Here is a 22,534-nt window from a genome sequence, read left to right as displayed (position 1 = left end):
TTGGTTTATTGCATAGGGTCTATAGTCCGCTTGGTTTCACCGTGAGAATCATGTTGATACTTTGTCAGAGTTACTTTGCGTGTGTACAGATGTACCGCCTTTGAGCCTTTGATCATGCATGCTCATATGCACACTGGAGCATGCACTGATCTCTCAAGGAAGCTGAATGACTAATAGTTTATAGTAGATACCCTTTCCTACTGAAGATTTGTTGCCTCTTAAAAGAGCAGTTCAAGCAGACTGCCCCTTGTCCAATGACAATTTTGACCATTGCTTTTTCTTCAGTCTAGAACTACAAAAGAGGTACCAGAACAACTTCATTTGCAATTCTCAGATATGAAATATGGTTACATTTTCTGTGCAAGGAACCAGAAACATAATTTATTTGATCTTTGGATTGACAGTCGATGCTGCTTCGATGCTTGTTATTAATGAACTAACAACTAATTAATCAGAAGTATTTTGTCATTGTCAATACAAGCAAACATTCATTTATTATGTTATCACAATTAACAATAGCCAATTAATTGATTTCATAAATAATAAGGATCCACCAAGCATCACAGATCAAACTAATTTCTTTCTACTGCCTAATAAGCTATTTTTATTCAAAGAACACTCAAACCAGTTTCAGGTATCATGTGGGAATTATTTTTATACATAAATATGTGGAGGTCATATACAGAGAGTGATGCTATTGAATATCCGTGTGCAACTTGGTTTTCGCACTTTTCGGGATATCTTTTTCAAAATAATGCTCTTGCTTTGCAAACCATAAAGCTAAATTTATACACGGTAGCTTTTGCAGAAAAGCGATTCTCACACATGCTCAGTGTTTACTTCTGTTTCAGAGCATGAAGCCGATCAATTTATACAAATCACAGAGACAAAAACGATGTCGCTTTTGCAGGTTGAAGAAATCTCAACTTCTGAGCAATGTCGCTTGACACATGAATGCATCAACCAATCATTTCCAACTAACTGGATTTATTATTTTACTTATTAATTTACCTTTCTCGATTATTAACTTTTGGTGATGAATTAATTCAAAGCAATAATTACTGACAGCCCATCGCTCTGCGATTGAGTATAAATACACTCAACAGTTTAATATAGGCCTAATTATTAAAGATTTTGACTAGTTGGGTACTGATCATTTCAACCACAGGTCCTAAAATAAAGGATTGCCATTTCAATGCCTTGTATGTAACGAAATTCTGGCAGCGACTCATGAGGACACTCCATGTCTATACACCTAAAGCATAGACTTCGCTTGTCCTTAAATTATTTAAGATGTACAAAATCAAATTTGTTTGATGCTTTTTACTTTGGAAAATCTGTAGCAATTTGGAAACGTGTTAGTTCCCACATTTGCCATTCTGATCATGTGGATCTCGATCCCCCGGATTTCGATCATGGCACCTGTTAACACAGTGAAATGGTTTATGAAAAATATTCATAACTGACCATGTTGAACAAGTGGATATCACAGCATACAGCATGCTAAATTGTGACCCGCTCCCACAAAACCAGACATAAGTCACTAATTTTGAAAATTGAGTTTTTGATTTCATCATTTAGTATAGGTCTTCAGCTTTCATTTGATACCAAAAATGTGGTCCTCATTCTACTGTCTTTCAACGGGAAGGGAAGAAGCGACACATACTATTACTGTACTATATAACCTATATGTGGTTATTATTGTTACACCAAAGGTAGGTGAACAATAAAAAGCTCACTTCAGCTTTATTTGAGGGGAGTGATGGGGGAATCACTCTAGCTCTCCTGAAACAGCAAAGCCTGGGATTGCTTACTGGCAACCTTTGTAAAAAACACTTTGCAAAAAATTCAGACAATGCTAAAAAGTTTCTTCAAAGGTAATTTCTCATAGCATTTTAATTTCATTTACATGACCAATTTTATTGAACAATAAAATCAAAATAAAGTTAAGCTGAACTTTTTTACACTAATGGACTTACACAGGTTCAACTCTTCTCAAAACTAGTTACATTACTTTGGACGGGGGTAAATAATAATCGGTGCACCTTTGATTTATGACACTGCTATTGACATGTATTAATGCAAAACTTCAATACTAATAAATAATAAACCAAACTTGAGTGGCAAGACAGTGCAGCCCAACTGTTTTCAATGTGGCATGCAATTTATGTTATTTGAATTCATTTCTTAATTTCTTTCATGAAAATTACCTAAATGCTTTTTCTTATAATTGATGAAAGTGATTTTAGGACAGGTAAAGAAACAAACCAGAAGATTGATGAATTCCTGCGAAAGAAACTACAATTTCTTCTGATATAATCTTGACACACATAACATTCACAGTATTGTTAGGGGAGGGAAGGTATGAGCTTCGTTTATAGGACTTCATCAATCTTTTAGTTTGTTCCCTTAGAATAGTCCTGTAGTGCCCTTCACACTGTACATTTTTCCATACCATTTACAAGTGCTCCCCAACCCAACACACATAAATTACAGTGAAACCTGGTTTCCCCCTTTTTTCAATATTGAACAGTCAAATAAATCAAGTCTCAAGAATAATAATGATTATATCCTTTAAATTTAAATTGAATCACATATACATTGTTTTCTACCTTTTTTCAGCAATGATGCTAGGATGTCAAAATCCCCATCTGCCAGGACACCCTTCTATAACTCCAGTACAATTATACAGTCTGAAAAAGACCTCTGAATCCCAGGGGTCACTCACCACATGTCTTGCTAAGGGCTCATATTGAAATTCCCTTACACAGGAAGGTGTGCGCCATCCTGCAGCTTTCCTGTGCTAGCCTTCTTTTGTTAAAATCCTGGGCAGGGTGTATCACTGATGCATATAATCCATCCGCTTTATGACCGAAGCTTTCCTGAGGCGCCAAGACTTAGCGAGGGGAATCCTGCCTTCTTTCTGTGTGAAAACGTGGTAGGGTATTTCAATATGAGCCCTAAGCACCCACATCCCAGAAATATGTCATAAAGGGAACTTTTTGAAAAAGGAGTACATTTTCGAAGGTAACACTGTTTGGGGTCTTTCACAGACGAAGGAGCTAAAAGACGAAGGAGCTAAAAGTTGATAAGCCTAACTAAATCTGGTGTAGGTTAGTACGTTAGGAGGACTTTTAAATGACAAGAATCAATGAGTTTAGGCCTATATATTTAACAAAAAATATTGACAACATTGTATTCCAGTCTGTCCACATAGAAGTACAAACCAAATATGTGGCATCGCCGCATCGGGGGTCGATGCTTTGCGTCACAGGCGAAAGCGACGCAATGTGCTCGGCAGGTACAAATCGCGCAGCAGTTGGCGCGCCAAAGAAGCATTGCACTGAAATAATTATTCTCATACTTCCAGTTTCCGAGGTCTATTTACTTTGTACTTCTAAGTGGACAGACTATAGTGCAATGGTAACATTATACATAATATATCACTCAGTAAAATTCGGACTTCTTCATCTTGATCCAGATTTTACCTAGTGATGATATGGAGTAATAAATTGTGAGCTTAGTAGAGCCAGAACTGATATGTCAACTTATATGGTGTTTTGATTTGGTGAGCCATTTTAGTATGGTCACTGTGCATATATGTCCTGAGAAGATGCTATGTGCTATGTTTAAATGTTGGAATTGGAGACTTACTGCTTTTGATGGGATTTCTGATTTTTCTCAGAGAATCCAATTTTAAAACTCAAAACATCAATTTTGGACATATCTAGTTCTGGTTTAAAGCCCTCGCAATATTTGTATATCAATCGACTAATGCACACATATTTATGCATACCTGTGTATAATATCATCCACAACCTAAGGTTAGGATTAGAAGTTAGGTTTAAGGCCAGGGTAAGTGTGTCTGGGTATTCAACAGTTACTCATTGCTTTTTCAACTGAAAATTACATTAAAATATTAATTTTAAGAACAAAAATAACAGCTGGCTATTGTACAAATCAATTTAATACTTTGGTCGCAAATAAGGGGAGGAAAGGGAGTACCTGGCATCTAAAATATACTGCGCACAAAATTTTGGTATTGCTACATTTAAAGGAAGGTGACCTGATATATTTGGAAAATCAAATTCTTTAAATAAAACTTACTTCAAACATAAAATGTTGTCACTTTCAAACATTCATGCAAAAGAACAAGTAAATGTGACCAATTCCTTATGGAATTACTGACATTTATACAGCGTGATAGTGATACTGGTAATCTACAGAGCTTTTATTATAATTATCATGATCATATCGTAATAAATTGATATCAAATGAGAGATCCTATTTTTCTCATTAACAAGCTTTAACATATTGTACTTAGGAGTTCCAAATCGGTGTATTTCTGAAGATATCATCAAAAACTGTTTGAATTAGTCTCAAACGTGGTACATTGTATACCACAGTCAAGACTAATTTGACAGTTTTTTGATGATTTCTACGGAAATATACCGATTCGGAACGCCTAATTTCAATAGGTTAACAAGAAAAATATGAGCTTTTACCTGATACCAAAATCTGCATTTTGATGGGGTAAAGTGGGGGGGGGGGGGCCGAGGCTGTCAATCAGGTTACCCACCTTTAAATAGAGGCAATGTCTTCATGAAATTAAAAATTAATAAGAAATTTCAAAGATTATGTAGGTGGGTACATTAATTTCATTCTCCACATGATATCTGACTTCTCACAATCCAACTTAAATCCTAAATTAAAATCCATTTCAATGACAAAAGGTGCAATTCCAAATGGTCACAATGTCCCATTTCCATTGACATTTCCTTCCAACACAGGTCAAAACCTCTTGAAGTGTCACATCACAATGTACCTGTTTCACAAGGTGCAAGCAAATGTGTTTGACTTGCAAATGGCTGAAATTAGTATTAGTTAAAATCTTAACCTTTAGTCATTTTGTTGTAGAAATCTTGCTTATAAATCTAGTGGTATTGAATTAAGTGAGATATCAAATTGATTGATAAAAACAATTTGGCCATCTGTAGAATCTTTACATTTTCTTATTGAGTATAATCTGAGACATATATAACTAAGGGATAGGAAGCAATGCACTTTTACCATTGTCCACTGTGAGCCATGTCTTACGTGGCATCATTATACATGTACAAATACCTCAATCAATTTCTTAAATTAAATTGTCACACTTTCTATTATGCAATCACTAAAAGAACATGCTTAGTACATGAACAAACATTCAATTCTTAATATGAAAAAAAATAAGACTCATAGGTTACATTAATTTGGCAGGAATTGACACACAAAATGAGTCAATTTCATTAAATTAGATCAAAATGTAATGTAAACTTCTTCTTTTTTCAGATTACTTAATTTCTTGAATGTTGGCTCATTTTGAGGTCATGTAAGACATGGTTCACAGTTGACAATGGTTAAAGGGCATTGCTTCTGGTCTCTTTAGTTTTATTCGCCTCAGGTATAATATCATCAAGAAAAAGCCTCTTATGCAAGTACCCATACTTTTTGTGCACAGCTTACATACAGAACATATCTTGTTTATAAATAACCACCACACAAAAGGAAGCCACACTTGTTCCACTGTTCATAGCTTCATTACTTATAATAGGCAAATAATTGCGACTTTGAATCTCTGTGCATAAAGGATCCAAAATGCAATTCAGAACAAGCTTTGATTAAATAAACAAATCCTTGCTGTGTTGTTTGATCATGATACATTTCCCGAAATGAGTGTTCATTAATTACCACATTTGACTTAAAGCCCGGACCATTCAAGCAAGTGCATCTACTTTCTCTCTGTGAGGTATTCCATTTGTATTATAATGTTGAATCAGTCAAATCTTCTACACCTGAAATTTACACTATACATTGATTTGCCTCAAGCTTGGTAGTGACGTAGATGGATATTTTGCTAGTAGCAGTATCAAATTGTGGCCAACGTGCGCGTAAAGCTAATAGAGGTAGTCATCGTGATGTCAATGCTGCCATCTTGTGGGTTAGGAGTGCCTTGTTGCTACGATCACCGTGTTGACGCTTGACTGAAGATGTGCGTCACGCGCTGCGACTTCCGCGTAATCGGGGGCGTAATGTCTAATGCATGACATGCAGAACGGCAGTACCCACAAGATGGCGGATCCCGCGGAAAAGGCTGACGGCCTCTATTGCGCAGAGCATACACGCACATACATGTACATGGGCAGCTTGACGTTATGCTTGCAGTGCAACCGTGATAAAGTATTGGCGTCACTACCAAACTTAAGGCAAATTAAAGAATAACAACATGCCCATCTGTCAAACACAGTCATTTAACCTCATATATTTGTACATTCATACAATGACCAATGTGTTGTAAAAACTCATACTCCGCAATTTGAGGTCAAATTTTGAGCTACACTGCATGAGTGTTCATAGGAGGTTAAGGAACTGTGCCACAGGAAATGAGACCAGTTTGGCTTGCAGTTGTTACTAGAATACTTGTTTTGCTTGCTTTTATAGTTAGACCAAGAATATGGCCATTCACCAATTGTGCATACTTTTTGGTATAAGAATAATGCTGTTCACCCAATGTCATGCTCAAAGAACAGTTTCAAAGCCACCATCCATTTCAACATACACCTTTAGGGTGTCAATTTGTACCAAAATTCCTTCCCACAATAGCATATGTGTATAGTGTATTGCATAATAAAGGAGATGGAATAACCTCTCAACTGTATCTATTGTTATGCAATATGCCTTGTGTGAAGATTTCAGTACAAATCAACATCCGGTAGATAAACCCTGAAGGTGCGTACTGCCTATTGTTATACTGGATTGAAGTGCTGTTGATCAAGCAGTATTTAAGTTTTTGTTCAGACAGATGTTAAATAATTGTGTTATTCTGCTCACAATTTCACAAAGACACTTTTAGCTTTCTTAAAAGCTTTTGGATCACTTACCCAGTTGTTTTTATTTCATCATTAGTTATAGGCAAAATAACTAATTCTCAATCATGAGAGGATGTACCTTCTGCATCAGCATACTTTTCATATAATAACACGATCGCACAACCTACATGACCGAACCTTGACCTTGCCTAGCAACGACTGTGTGATTGGTCAATTCTCAAAGGCTGTATTTGCACCGTAAGCAGTGGTCTTTGCATACGCTCAACGCAAATACCTGTGGGTACCCAAGTTGGCTCTCATGATTGAGAATTATATATTTTTCCTATAGTGTGTCTCGCCTCAAGTTGAGAGTAACAACATGTTGATTTCACAGTGAATCAGTGTGATTCATGCCGTATAAATAGGGGATTAAAAAGCTGCGAAGAGTTTCCATACATGTGAAGTAAACCAGCATCAGGCCCAGAACACAATCATGTTCCTGATGTCTGCAAGTGAATATTTTGTTCTGGGACTGACTGATTTGGGCTATTAAATTGATTGATAATGTTTAATAATACTTTGGGAAAGCAAAAAGTAATTATTTTGGCAAACTGTCAGCAGAATTTTTTTTTCTTCAAAATTTATGTAAATACTGTCAATCATACTGCTGAACAATTTCCCATTTTAAAGCTATTCTCTAGCACACCTCCTGATATTAAAATCAGATCAATAACAATTATTCGGGGCATCATAAAACATTAACAATTATTATCAATCTGGTACATATTCTTCCAATATATTTGTAACTATTTGGTCTAATAAATCACTTCTGAGTTGCATATGTAATGCATCCCTCACTAAACCAACTACTTCAGTCACTACAGGTTTGCCAACATGAACAGGTACTTGATTTGACGATGTGGATTCTTGATGCGAAGACGAATGGGCGGCTTCATCTGCCTCCAGCTGCTTCTGATCAGATGACACCCGTTGAACGACCTCTGCCACTTCTGCTCGAAGTCTATCCTCAACAGATTCTGTGTCTTGATTTGAACCAGATTCTTGCACTGTTTGTTTCGCTTCCTGCGATGAGAAGTGTTCGTGCATCTCTTTCATAACCTGCAAATGCAGTGTTGCCTGAACGGCCTTCAGTACCATGGAAACGAGCTGGTCCTGCTGTCCATTTGTGATTTCTGACTGACGAGATGTTAAATTTTTACTGTACTGGTGGTTCAAATGAGCGGCCACCATTTTGGTGACAAGTTTGCTAATGGTTGCTTTGGTTACCTGCAGACAGAGTTCTCTCTGCGTCTCATCAACTATGTCCGCCATTATTTGATCGCACATGTCCTCGATGGCTTCCTCCCCTAACGAGGCCTGGACTTGCGCCATCACTTTAGTGACAAGCTGTTCCTGCATATCGGCTCTGCTGATGCGAAGCTGCTTGTGGAATTCGAGGGATGCTGTGATGGCCTTCACGACTTTGGATACGCCTTTGTGCTGTGACTTCTTTTTTAACTATCGATCGGTACATGCAAATAGAAAAGTCAATGATAGTTTGTTCAGTTACAGTGTTTTTTGGTTTTCATTATTTGGGCTGCTGATGTGATTTTTGGACAGCTTCAACAACTTCAGAGACTAGCTGGTTACGCAAATCTTTTGTCAGCTAAAGCAAGAAAGGAGACAGTATGGAAATCATTACTTGATGGTGTTTTTTAAATATTATGTGAAATCAAACATCATGCAGTTATTAAAGAATGAGAACATTTGCCAAACTTTTGAATGAGTGAATCAACTTTGTTATATGAAGAAGTTTTACAGCATACATGCAAGCTAAACCATTCTTTTCTTGCGTTGTTAATTACTGTCTCCGAAAACAATTTCTTAATTTTTCCCATTTACACCTTTTATCCAATTACAGAGAAATTCATGAACTCTAATAGATTTAAAGGACATACAACATCTACTTACATTATACACTTTCACATCTCTTCTGGACCTGATCTCTTCCACAAGACCTAAAGTTTTCCCTTTGGGAACTGGAATAGTACCCAGTACAGTACTGTATGGTTGATTGAGAAGTCTTCGGACCGACTGTACAAATCCCTGACTGAACAGCTCCATTTTGCCTACTTCATCTATCACATAGACTGGCAAGGTTCCTCTACTACCACTCTGAAACAAAATTATGATAATCGTTTGACAAAACCTAGAGAATTTTTACTCACTACAATATTTTGATTTAGTCCTACACATCAGAGGACTTCACCACATAGATTGTAGTGAGTAAAATTTACTTGTTTTGTCAAACAAAAAATCCAAAATGTTTATTTAATGAACAAACCTAATGAATCTATTCAATAACATTATGATACAAAAATAAATGAACTGAATGAAGCAGAAGCTTGCTCAAGGCAATATTTTATTGAGTTGCATCGGTTGCATTTACATTGATGTCATATTAAGTTTTTGCAAAAGTCAAGGTCCCCTATTACTAAGTACATCTGTTAAAGGCATTGACAAATCCTGTTTCATATTATTTAATCATTTATTCATATGAAACAAGATTGGTCAACAAATCACTGAATAGCAACCAAGAACTGGAAAACGTGGGAGTGGAAGGCAAGTGGAGATGGCATGATGACATCACATCTTAAACAGGTACTCCATGAACAAGAAAACAAGAGACAGAAACAAGTGGCAATTCCTTCAAGAGAGCCTTATTCTACATATTATTATGAATCAGTCTTCTAGCAGTCGATATCCTGGCACTTTATCTTTTTCGTACAATCTTTTGAGAGTGGTGTGCATAGTAACCAAGTGATCCACAAAGATTACAAACAGCCAGGCTTCTTCCTGTTTTTTGGCACTTCCCTGTTTGTTTGTTGTCAGCCAGAAACTAGAGACTATGAGAGGTCATGAATAAATTGTTTATGTGACCAATGTCTTCACAATGTTTTTTTTTTCTTAAGCTCAAAACCTTCACAAATGAGTTCAGCAACTATCATGTACATGTAGATCTCACCTTTGGTTCAACACGTGGCAAAGCTAGCTGCTCAAATGATCTGAGATTCACTGCATATTGGCCAACTCTTGGACCTCCAGATGAACTGTAACACAAACAAACAAATTATAATCAAATTATATATAAAAAAGAATAATGTGACTAAATAACAATTAAAATGAAATAATTTTACACCTGAATTAAGATTACTTGCTAAATTTGGATTGGTCATGACTAGCAGTATTCAACCCTGCAAGCCTACCACAGATGTGATAGACCCAGTAATTTTTAATGTTTTTATGCACCCCTTTACTCCTGTTTTATGTCTAGAAACTGAAGCATTATGTTCTATAGAGTATGCAAGTCCCAGACATCATTGACTTCAAGGTCAAGTGGTAAAAAACAATGATGGTCAACCTATTGTTTTTCCTACTCAAAGCATTAGCTGCGATGCCGCCACCTTGACCAACATTAAAAATGTTTTCCTAAGGCAAATTTTACACACATCTCTATGGGACTGGCCAACATGGAATTGTGTACCATCGTTTGCTTATCCTAAAGAGTTTACTAGTTATCTCACCTGACCCTAGCCAGGGGACCTCTCATTCCATCCATGGTAACAACATCAAAACCAATCCTCCTGCCTCCATCTCGCACTTCTTCTGTATAGAAACCGTGCACTTCAACACCACTGGCTTTTAACTGTTCAACTGTTTGCATTACAAGTGTAGTTTTGCCAACACCTAAAAATAAAATAGTCAACAGTGCATTCATGATATTATCAATTTTCCTGAAGGCACTGCAACTTATAACAATTTAAAACAAAATAAACAGGATAGGATACACATTATATTATTATAATGATAAATAATGACCCAGTATTAAAGGTGTGTGACCATCAAAGTGTCCCAAAACTGCTCTCAAAAACAGGAAGTTACAATGCCGATTGGGCTTATTCTCGAGCAAGACCGGGTTTGCCAGTTTGGCATTTTGATGTGTACTGTTATGACTTGCTCGAGAAGTCTAGCCAAGAATTTGCTCACCGATAGCTTCACATTCTAGGCTAGAGACCATTGCATTCAAAATCTAGTCGGTTTGCTGAAGCATGACACCATGTAAAGCAATGGAAGTTCAGAACTAAACACAGCCGATCACGACAGGGGATTGCATCAAAAATGTTGCTAAAATTTAATACACTTCAGCAAAATTTTAGACTGTCCAAAAAAGGCAAATCTTGCTCAAAAGATACAGATGACTCATGCGTAACTATCGTGTGCAAATTCAAAGCTAAAGTTCTCGAGTAAGTTATGACCTTCCCACATGCCGTAACATACATGTCCATACAGTGTTATATGGCAACCGGTATCGTGTATGCGGTTCAGGCGCAGATTCAGGGGGGCCGTGCACAAAAAAAAAAAAAAAAAAAGAGGAAAGGAGAGAAGAGAAGAGAAAGAGGGAAAAAAAGAAGAGAAAAGGGAGAAAAGGAGAAGGGAAAAGGTTAATTTGCAATTTTGATTTTTTGAGTAATAAACCCATAATTAATCAAATTTCCAGCCGCACTTTTTATTAGTGGAATACGTCTATTTTGATTTTGAACTCGCTTCCATCTGAACTCCTTACTGCTGTTTCTCTGCCAAGTTTCAAGAAAGGTCTCAAAACCTTCCTGTTCCCACAATAATCTGGTGGCTGTTTCAGTTTGCTGTTTTATTTTGCCTTTCAAATATTTTGTGTTCCATCTTGGCGCCGTGGTCTTTATGAAATGGCGCCCTGTAAATGCCTTGTATGTAATGTAATGTATTCCACAAGTTATGAAGGATGCGGCTGGAAACTTGATTAATTATGGGTTTATTACTCAGAAAATCAAAATTGCAAATGAGAAACACGTAAAAATGACTTAGGCAATTAGCTTAGCAGGCTGACGATATAGGTCTGTGATTATTTTGCTTTAAGTTGAAGCCCAAAAAGCATGTGAAAATTACGGCGGGCCCGCCGATCATATGCAGGGCCCGTCACATTTTGTCACCAAAGTCAGTAGGCCTATTAAAGGGGGGTAACCGTATTGGTTTTGGATATGGATTGTCTTTAAAATTACATAATAATATCAAATATTGCCTTCTTTATGCTGCTTTGTGAAAAAACGAGAGCATTTTCAGCGTAAATGTGAATAAATAGCCAAATTTGCAATCCAATCAAGGTCTTAGCCAGCCATGCGTCCACACGTCTTTAAGACGGCCTAATCTAATTTTAGACAGGTGGATTTAATGGATTTTACAGATGTGATAGCTCTAAAACAGATGATTTTAAGGTTATATGAACTTGAGACTAATTCAGAGTGACATGTAAAGGCCAAATCAGGACATATTTGACTCCAGTGACCCTTCCATGGGTATAGACAAGTTGTTTTATATTTGAGGGTCAAATTTTGGTATCTGTTGGACGGGTGGTTTCTGAATTCTGGCTAATACCTTGGTATGCGTGAATTGCATTCTGGGCAGGCAAGCAAGAAGACCTGACGACAATGTTGCAATGCCCGGCCCGTATTGAAAGGAAAATATTTGTTTTTTTTTTTCGTACCGTTTCAGAAAAAAAGGAAACAAAATATATTTCCCCTTGCAACATGTACATGTCAAATGAATATAAAAAAGTTTGGGTTAAAAATGGAGAGGAAAAAAAAACCTTCCACCACCGGATTTTGAACCGGGTACTATTCGGGTAAAAACGTAATGCGCTAACCAATTGAGCCATCTCGCCCACTGAGATCATCAAGGAATTTTTTAAGCTATAAACAGCGCACCGTCTCCTCAGCACTTAGTGTAGTTCGCTTCTTTCACAGAATGTGAATGACGCGAAACCAAAGTAGCTGTTGAGGAGACTGATGATTCGCAATTAATTCCCTGTCCAGAATCCGAAGTAATTTTTAGTATTTACAAAGTGGTAGCCTCAAAAGGCCGCTGTGCTTCATGATTTCTCCGGAAATACATCGACTTGGAGCGTCAAATTTCAGGATAGCAATGAGAAAAATAGTATCTATCATGTGATACCAACACCTCATCAACAATGAAAAATATCAGGGGGGTGATGCTGTCGATCGGGTCATGGACCTTTAAGACGGACTCTGTGCTGACTTCAATTCAACATCGATCCATGCATGCTTTAATTGCGAATCTCAAGTCTTAGGCCTATAAAGTGTCATTGTAACATTTAAAATTTTACACATTGAGTACGGGCCCTTTTTTGTTTTAAAAAGCAATATATAGTGTAAAAATGATGCACCAAATGTTCCCTCTGAGGGGGAACATCCCCCGCGACCCGCGTATACAAAGATTACTACCTGTATTCGTGTCTGTATTTTTAAAACACCCACCAAATGATGTATAAACCAATAATTCATACAATAACAGTGAAAAAAGTGGCTTCAATTGGCCTGTTATTTCGCAAATCTGATATTTTCGGCTTTTTCAAACTAAAATTTTACACAATAATAGTGCCAAAATGGTCCACCAAATGGCTTCAATTAGGTCTACATTTTGCAAAAGTTTCTCACTTCTGAGGGGGGGACATCCCTTCAGACACCCTCCTGCATGCGCAACTTTATGTTTACATGTAGAGCAGTACTGGCCCGGAATACCGGGTAATTTGTGAAGGTCAAAACTTGTCCACGAATGGCTTCAACTGGGCCGTCATTTCGCAAATTTTCAGCCTTTTCAAACTTAAAATTTTACACAATAATAATGCAAAAATAGTCCACCAAATGGCTTCAATAAGTTCAATTTAGGTCTTCATTTTGCAAAATTTTCTCACTTTTCAGATACCCTCTGCGTGCGCAACTTTATGGGTACATATATAAACTAAAGCAATAATTCAGACAAAAGTCAAAACTTGTCCACAAATGGCATCAATTGGGCCGTCTTTTCGCAAATTTTAGGCTTTTTCAAACTATAAAATTTAACACAATAATAGTGACAAAATGGTTCACCAAATGGCTTCAATTGGGTCTTCATTTTCCAAAAGTTTCTAACTTCTCAGGGGGGCCGGGGGCACATCCCCCTCAGACACCCCCCTGCGTGGCCGCTTCGCGGCCATTACCATGATTACTTTTCCAAAAAAAATTTTCCAAAATTTAGGCCCCCCCTGACTGCTCTGGATACGCCACTGATGCGGTCAACTAATATTTCGATCACAATTGATGAAACGACGGATGGATTTGATGTATTCCTTTTTTTTAAACAGATTTTGTCGCAACTGAACTACACTATGCCCAGCGAGTGTGACGTGCCCTGAACTCCCAATAACTTTCGTAAGCGACAGACAAATTGCAGGAAAGCGTGCCAATTTAAGCTTCCTGTAATATCTATTGCACATAACGTACGAAGTCACAAACTTACAAACTTCAATATGCACTTCAAATACAGCAGACCAGCTGTTAATTATTACCGATCCTGTAGAATAACTTACATAATCTTCAATTTCATGGAATCCCGTTGCTCAGAATTGCAAATGTCATTTTTATTAGAGTTGGGCGACTATGTCGCCAATAGTCGTTAGTCGCGACTATTACTGATAGTCGCGACTACGACTATTGAAAACCAAAAGTCGACTAATGCAAGTATATTTTTGTGTTAAAAATTACTTTAAAAGTGCCAGTTATTCGCAACAAAACCAACCAAATACTAACATATAAACTACGAAAAATGTTAGTCATTGTCTTACCAATAGTAACACTAACCAACAAGTAATCATAAAGTCCATAAATCATCATTAAATTGGTGTTATTGACTTGTTGTCGAACTACTTTCCCACAAGATAAAAGCCGTCAAAAACTCAAATTACTTAGAACTGTCGAACATCTCATTATGATTATAATTTATGCAGCGATAACAGGTGTAGCAGCGCCATAGCGTGCATGTACAGACCCAGGTTGGGTGTTTGTACCAACTACTGAAGGTATGAGATTATTTTAACTTTGGAAAGAAACAGCGAGAACTTCCGAGAAGTGTTTTCCGAAAGGGAAAATTTAGGAAAATATTATTAGATTAGAAGTACTTTTCACGTAATTTCAAAAAGCTATGCTTATTGTAGTAACAGAATATTTAGAAAGCAACAGGAAAATAAACAAATTAGCTGACAAACAGTCGTAATGTTGCAATGCCACCCCTGTAGCGACAAATGCAGTAGTCTAGATGAGGTCATGTGACGTAGGTCGGAGGTGAAAGTTAATCGTACATGCACGATGCAACACGTTCATGAGCATACCATGGAAAATATGCACTGCCGTACCGGCATGTTTACATATTTTCATGCACAGCAAAACATGGAAACGAACGAAGATCGCTATTGGAATATTGAAGGTTTGAGAAATTATATGAAGTTTCTTGTGCTGTTGCTGGAAAGTGGCAAGTGAATTTAATTGAACAGAAAAGTTAGGCCTATATTACAGCATTTTACAGTCAAATATTTGCATCGCAAACGTGCGATACAGTGTAGCAATTTGTATCGCAACAGTGCTGGTTTGTGTAGCAAACTGTGATGCGATGCCGGCAATCACGGGTCCTGTAAGGCTGTAATCATGCATTATAAATACTAAATTGCCACCAATCTTTCACCCGATTTTTCAGTCCAATTTTAACCACAGATAGTCGCAACTATAGTCGTAGTCGCGACTATTTGCTGCCGACTAGTCGACTAGGAAAAAAGTGATAGTCGCCCAACTCTAATTTTTATCTGTCAAATCCGCTGTGTATGTGCTCAGAGATTTTATGATGCTCCATAAATCACAGGTGTGAAACTGACTTTATACCACTCGCTCGCTTTTAAAGCTAGCAGAAAAGCGAAGCCTCCGGCTACCTCGTGGCATGACGTCATCATGGATGTGTACAAAATTTCCGATGGGCGCCTTATTTATTTGTAACCCATTTTGTGATTGGTTGCAAACACCATTCATCGCAATCGTAAGCCAATCAATGAAGGCGACGGCCTTTTACGGTATGAATTAATGTGACCCGCCAGTAAAGTACGTCTAACCTGATTGGTTTAAAAAAATAATTGGATATTTGCTAAGCCAGTCAGCGTGCTCGATGCTTAACAACCTGGTCGTAGAGGTGTTGTTTTTTTAATAGGCGAATTCACATGGTGATCCAGCGATCGAGTATAAATTCAGCATGACTTCTGCTTTAACAGGTGCAATAACAATACGTGGACACAATCAGTGACATTTACACAATGCAATAATGAATTATTTATGACATGCATGGGCTGGATTTTACGATCGAGGTAAGGTTTTCGGCCTGTCCCTGCGTGAATATCGTTACTTTTCAGCATCAAAGATACTTACGATGACCAGTTTTTATGCGGACACTTTGATAACAGGTAACTTTTATAGGTCATAGGGTAGAAACGATAGTTGTACAATTGTACGAAAATATACATTTTGTTATAGGCCTAAAATGCCTGGTCGAGCACCCTCACAGACCCGAACGTAGTGAGGGTGCTTGGTATGTCCGCCATGTTTCAAATCCATGGATGGCCAGCATAATGGCCCGCAAATTTAAGCTTTATGAGAAGCCTGTTTTAGTTGCAAAATGAGAACACAGAGTGGCTTATCTTTAACCCACATTCTCAATCTCTCATGCCAGAGGTTTAAATAAAACGATCCCTAACTAATTATCAAAAGATCGTAAATGTAATTTCTTGAAACGTGCGGTAAACGATTTGTTTGTTTAAGTAACAATCCTTGTTCCGACACCGATACCGTTCATTCGGCAAACCACATGATCACTCAGGTGAACTAGGATTGGACGATCGATTGCGTGAAATTTTATCCAGGTTACCGGGCCGTGCTTAATGGCGATACTCGCGTCTTGGAAATATTTTTCAACCACGTTGCAAAATGATCGGAAATACACCATCAAGGCAACTCGATCGGTAAGCATCATTAAAACTAAGCAATATTTAGTATTTCTTCTTCTGATTTTTCCGATAAAATTGTAGTTTACAGTTTTGATTAGTTTGATGAGAGTGGATTTAAACACCAGTCCACTAGTAGACGTTGTAATTGACAGTTTGACAGTTCCGCCGGAGGATAATGTGAATCCATAAGATGTGGCGATCAATTTCACGTCACGATTAAAATCTTTCCTTTGGGGCGATTTCCATTTCTTGCTATCATTTAAAGCCTGAAAGCATCAATACTAAAGACAGGCTATCAGTCACTTGTGCAGATATATGTTAACATTGGATTCCATTTCTTGTTTATTTTTCACTGATGGAAACGCCTGTTCTGTTGTATCTTGTATTGGTTGGTAGTATAGTATTTCCCCACCACATATATATTCAGTTGTTCGACGTACTATAGAACTACACTACAGCATCACCTAGAAAGCTTTGATCATGTGCACTATTGCAAGGTATGTTAATTTACGAAGGTATATTACAATCATGTAAAAATCAGAATTTTTATCAAATTTGAGGGTGTCCTCCTCGGCAAATGATACAATATGGCTTTAAGCTTAATCATGCATGTCAATTTCATTAGGTATGTGACTATCAGCTGCTCATTGGAGCATTTAGTGAAGCCAATTTCTTAATTGTGCTTTTTTTCAGGTGTACACAGAGCACTCTGTTTGAACTCCTGTAGAAATATTATTATTAAAGGTACATTGGCAACTAAATAATGTATTTGAAGCTTACATTTTTCTCTTTCTAGTCATGTTTTTAAAAAAAATTTATGATTTTTGAAAGTTGAGAAAATCATCATGAAAAATTAAGGTAAAATTCAACTTTCATTTGTTCAATGCAGATGAATTTTTATTTCTTTGAAACTATTTTTTTTAGTAAGTGGTCGCATGTCATAAGTTGGGTACAATTTCCATTACATGGTCAAAAATGACAAAAAATTTATTTTTTGATATGTTGTATATATTGACAACCTCTAATAATTAACACAATTTTTAACTTAAACACATACTTAATTTTTGAGATAATGCTTAATTACCAATTAATTAATACACAGGTGTCTATGTAAATCTCAATTTTCAAATGCATTTTTCTCAAATCGGACCTCAATTACAAAAATGACTCTAAAATTTTTATTTTACAAGAATGTCATCAGATTTGGAGGATATGTTCTCAATACATCAATGCTTCAAATGAACTATTTGAAATAATTGTACGTATGTTAATTACATTGTGAAGGTCAACGACATTTTTACGAGTAAATAGCGAGACGGTTATTCTATTATTGAGGAAATGAATATCAATAAGAGAAACGTACATTAGCATGTTGCTAAAATACTGAAATTCAAGTAGGATTTCATTAAAAATTAAAAAAAAATGGAACATAATACCCTTTAAGGTGGTACTACACCCCTTGATAAATGTGTGTCTATTTTTGCATTTTTCTCAAAAAATAATAACAAACTGGTAACAAAAGTTATGTATATAAGGGCAAGGAATCCAGTTACTACACTGGAATTTCAGTGACTCAATACAAGCAGAACGTTATTTATGATAAGAAAAGAGGTACCGATAGAATGTACCTCATTTCTTAACATATTTAGATGAACCCAGGGGTCGAAATAAGCGATAGCCCGATAGCCATGGCTATTAGGTTTTCTGTCGGGCTATTGGGTTTTATCTCCATGTAGCCCATCGGGCTACAGGGGTTTTCATGCGTGCAGAAAAATGTGAAAGAAAAATAAAAGCTTTGATCTCCAATATTTACGGCCTGTCCAGAAATTATGTAACATAAAATGCAATGTAACGACATTTGTTGAAGTGAAGTCACCGTAGCATTGTAACATAATTTAAAAATAGAAATAAAATACACTCCGCCGCATAATTACACAGATTGCGATATTGTCTAGAACCACTGCTGCTAAGTTATTGCAGTGCTGAATGATGACACGTACATGAGTTGGAAAATTTTCTGATTCTAGGGATCGCAAAGAAATGCTATTATGGGTGGTGTGTAGAGATATGCCATCGGTGAAATACGACACAATGATCGGCCGTAGAAGGAAAAAAAATGACAAAAAGTTGCCCTTGAATTATGTTTTATAGTCATCATACTCCAGTAATTCAATAAATATCATAATATTTGGCTTAAACTTGAACTCATTTGCAATGAAATGTCATTTTTATTGAGAAATGCATGGGTTCCATGTGGTGCCAATGGTGTTGAATTCTGCTTTTTGCCGAAGTTACTGCATTTTGTGGAATTCGCTAACTTTTATGGCATAAAGCAACAGTTTTATAGTAAGTAAACTGCTTGGGAACTTTCTTAAAAAGCGAGATAGTTGGTTACAGGCGAGAATCGTATGCGTGAAAAGCGAGATCACATTTTTGCGGGCTTTAACTAATACCATGAATCTATACCGGTAACACATCATTGTAACCAAAATCACAAAATCTGATACCAATTAATTAAAACGGTACATTCAATACTTGACAGATTCGAGATTAAGAACCCTTCATTTTAGGATTTGAGCGCATATTTTTAACACTTTCAGGGGGTTCAGGGGTTCTGAGAACCCCTGGTTTTAAAACCTAGTGCTACCCCTGATTATGGGGGGTAAGGGTTACTCACTAATAACTGAATATTTGAACAAACGATTGGTTTGAATTGTGCGAAAACAATGTCTTTTTCAGGGCTATTGAATTTCCTTCAGGGCTATCAGAAAAAATGGCTAGATAGCCCGGATGGCTATCAGGAAATGGTCCCTTATTTCTACCCCTGGATGAACCACTTGTCTTGAATCACTGAAATTTCAGTGAAGTAATTGGATTCCTGGCCCCTATAATATACGTAACTTTTTTTTTTTTTACCAGTGTGCAGTTATTTTTTGAGAAAAATGCAAAATTGGTCTTAAAAATATATCATGGGGTGTAGTGCCACCTTAAGTAGTCGGTAATTGTTTTAGTTGTATAAATTCAACATTCAAAGCTGTCAATACATCATTCCCTCACTAGATTTGAAAAAGTAACCAGTAGTTTTGACATGCTGACATGTGAATTTTCACATAGGCCCTATGCACACACCCCCGCATCCGCCTGCTCCACATCTGCCTGCTCCTCCACCCTTGGCATTTTTCATTTCAACTGATGTGATTTTTTTACTGAATGATGTATAATTATATGCTTCAGTAGACTGAAAGAGTATAAAATTAGGCTTAAAATGAGGTATCAACCACTGCTGTAGGATATGGGGTTACGGAAAGCCAATCAATTTTGTATCGCAATTTTCAGAAAAGTGTAATCCCTCCACCCTTTTTGCATACCCAACTTATGACATGCGACCAAGTATATATACTCAGGCACATGCATGCCAAATATCTAGTTGATCTGAAAACCGAAATGTTGTTTTTGAGCATGATATTTGTAACAGCATGCACAGAAAATGTTGAAAAATCAACTGCACTCAATACACTTTGTACAGTCCACTTGTGTGTGGGTCGTTGTGCACCCATGCATGATTGGATAAAAACGGTCACAGTGCCTCCTATATGTTTGCATTGAAAATGTGGCTTCAAAACTGACAAGCGGTTGAAGACAGCTTTGCGTCCTATTGTTATTGCATTGGATTATAGAAGATTACCTCACGACCACAACACTTCCTATCAAGTCCAAAGAGCTTATTGATGTGCAATTGTTCAGAGTTGACATGACACATGTCGATCGATCATCGATTCTCTGCATTCACAATAACCACTTCGCATACCAAATAACTTCTGTGTGGCCTATGTATTAAAATGTAGCTATGTATGAATGAGCCGACTGTTGTACAGAATATCCTTTACCAGACCGGGTTGGGCAGGGTAATCTAATCATAATCTATGAAGCATTGAACTGAAGATGTTGTCCTAAATTATAAGCTTAAAACAAGCTTTCAACTTACTAAACATAACAAAAATATAACATAAATAAACAAACAACTATGATTAAAAGTTTTCTCACTAGTTGTGAAAACAAATCTTTCTGGAGCACAAATTTAAAAGTATTAGTAGGCAGTTGCATGCAAGTATCACAGTGATATTTAGGCACGTGGCCTACAGCATGGATGAAAAATATTAACTTTCCCGGAAGCGAGCTAAATTCCCTCACAATTAATAGCATGTTTTTATATACAAAAAAGACACACTTTCCCTCCAAATTCCAGCCCAAAAACTAAATTAGAACTTATGATAAAATAAAAAGTCAGAGAAAATGTTTTGTTAACCATGTTCACTTGTTGAACCGGGTGTTGAACTTAGGCCTATGATTAAAATCTTATATACAAGTTACAGATAAAAACTTTTTCTATAATATTTCATAATAATTAATATAACACTTAGGCCTATTGATACTACTACTTGGATAGACCAGGAACACATATAGGGGGGGCCTACATTTTATTTTTTTTACTTGGCCTTAATATAGGCCTATTGTTACATATCAATTTCTAAATAAATAAATAAATAGAGTTTAAATAGAGTATAATGTTGTGAATAGATTAATATTAAAATATTAAATAAGTAAATCGGAATACAAATAAATAAATAAATAGACATAAAAAGATAAATAAATACAATCTAATTTGCATTTAATGTTTTATTTATTATATTTCAATTTAAACTTTATATGACACCCACACATCCCCGGGATAAAACAAACAACAAATAAATAAATAAATAAAATAAGAAAACAAATTAGTAAAATAATAAATAAATAGGAATAGGCCTAAATAAATAGGCCTAGGCCCCTACATAGGAATAAATAAATATATTTATAAAAATAATAAATTAGTAAATAAATGAATGAATATATAATATCAGGATAATCATAAGCCTGCAAAATTTTTATAACAAAGTAAAATACGGATTTACAAATAAGTAGGCCTTAAAGGCCGCTATAAATATCTGGAAAACACATTAAGTTAGGAGCTGTGTAAAGTTTGTTGGTATAGAGGTGAACAATAACTAAACATTGGCTTGATTATATTTTAAGCCTACTTAATTGGGTTACCCTTGAAAGTTTGCCTGGTCAACTGGATTCCTCTTTAAACATGTTAAAGTGAAAAAGAATATAGGCCTACAATTTTATTATAGCCGTGACCCTGGCCTTGTCAGGTCACGTCTTCGGCCGCAAAGCTGTGCACTCATGCACTGTATATCCGGGACTTCCCGGGTATCGATTATAACGGTGTTGCTGTGAATGCTAGAACCATTAACAATCGATTGACTTGATGTATCTATAATCCAATGCAATAACAATAGGACGCAAAGCTGTCTTTAACCGCTTGTCAAAACTGGGCCAATTTTTAGACATAAAATTAGTCTAATTTCATCATTTTATGACTTAAAGTGATAATTTTGGTATCATTCTAAACCTATTTCTTGTGCTCTTTCCAATGGTATAACTTTCCAGGCGATTCAACACTTGCCTAATTTTTAGTCACATACCTAATTTCATGATTTGTAAGCTTTCTTTAAAAAAAAATGTTGGCATTTAAAACACCAATTTCTAATGAAAATCGCTTGCACATTACACCCTTACCAGGTTGTCCTGTTACAAAAATATGCCTGGCAGTTACTGCTGCTGCTGCCATGATTACATATTATGACTACAAAGTGATTTTTGGCTTTTAAAAGCCCGAACTTGCAGACGCCAAACGTCAGTTCTATGCAATTTGTAAACAATACCACGTGCC

General features: G+C 36.5%; 1 protein-coding gene across 2 annotated transcripts; it reads right to left on the bottom strand.

Annotated features, from left to right (window-relative positions):
* Positions 1-2,900: 2,900 nt before the first annotated feature.
* LOC140152939 (cancer-related nucleoside-triphosphatase homolog) lies at positions 2,901-22,518 on the bottom strand. Of its 2 annotated transcripts, none has more exons than XM_072175491.1 (5): positions 22,381-22,518; positions 10,433-10,595; positions 9,874-9,958; positions 8,820-9,023; positions 2,901-8,366 (listed from the first exon to the last, which is right to left on the bottom strand). In XM_072175491.1, exons 1-5 carry the CDS (start codon positions 22,430-22,432, stop codon positions 7,620-7,622), a joined length of 1,251 nt encoding a protein of 416 aa, XP_072031592.1. In that variant the 5' UTR covers positions 22,433-22,518; the 3' UTR covers positions 2,901-7,619. The 2 variants fall into 2 exon arrangements, with proteins under 2 accessions (XP_072031592.1, XP_072031593.1); XM_072175492.1 differs by having other exon boundaries at positions 8,248-8,514.
* Between the last annotated feature and the right edge of the window lie 16 nt (positions 22,519-22,534).

Source organism: Amphiura filiformis, chromosome 5 (genome assembly GCF_039555335.1).
Source record: "Amphiura filiformis chromosome 5, Afil_fr2py, whole genome shotgun sequence".
In the NCBI taxonomy this organism is placed as follows: domain Eukaryota; kingdom Metazoa; phylum Echinodermata; class Ophiuroidea; order Amphilepidida; family Amphiuridae; genus Amphiura; species Amphiura filiformis.
The sequence above is the reverse complement of the archived record's forward strand: the minus strand, read 5'-3'. Positions and strand labels throughout refer to the sequence as shown.

Coding starts and splice junctions, on each gene's coding strand:
- LOC140152939 (XM_072175491.1), bottom strand. CDS start 22,432: ATGGCAGCAGCAGCAGTAACTGCCAGGCATATTTTTGTAACAGGACAA. Junction 10,596..22,380: donor TTTTGTAACAGGACAACCTG/GTAAGGGTGTAA, acceptor TTTTATTTTTAG/GTGTTGGCAAAACTACACTT. Junction 9,959..10,432: donor GGTCCCCTGGCTAGGGTCAG/GTGAGATAACTA, acceptor TTTGTGTTACAG/TTCATCTGGAGGTCCAAGAG.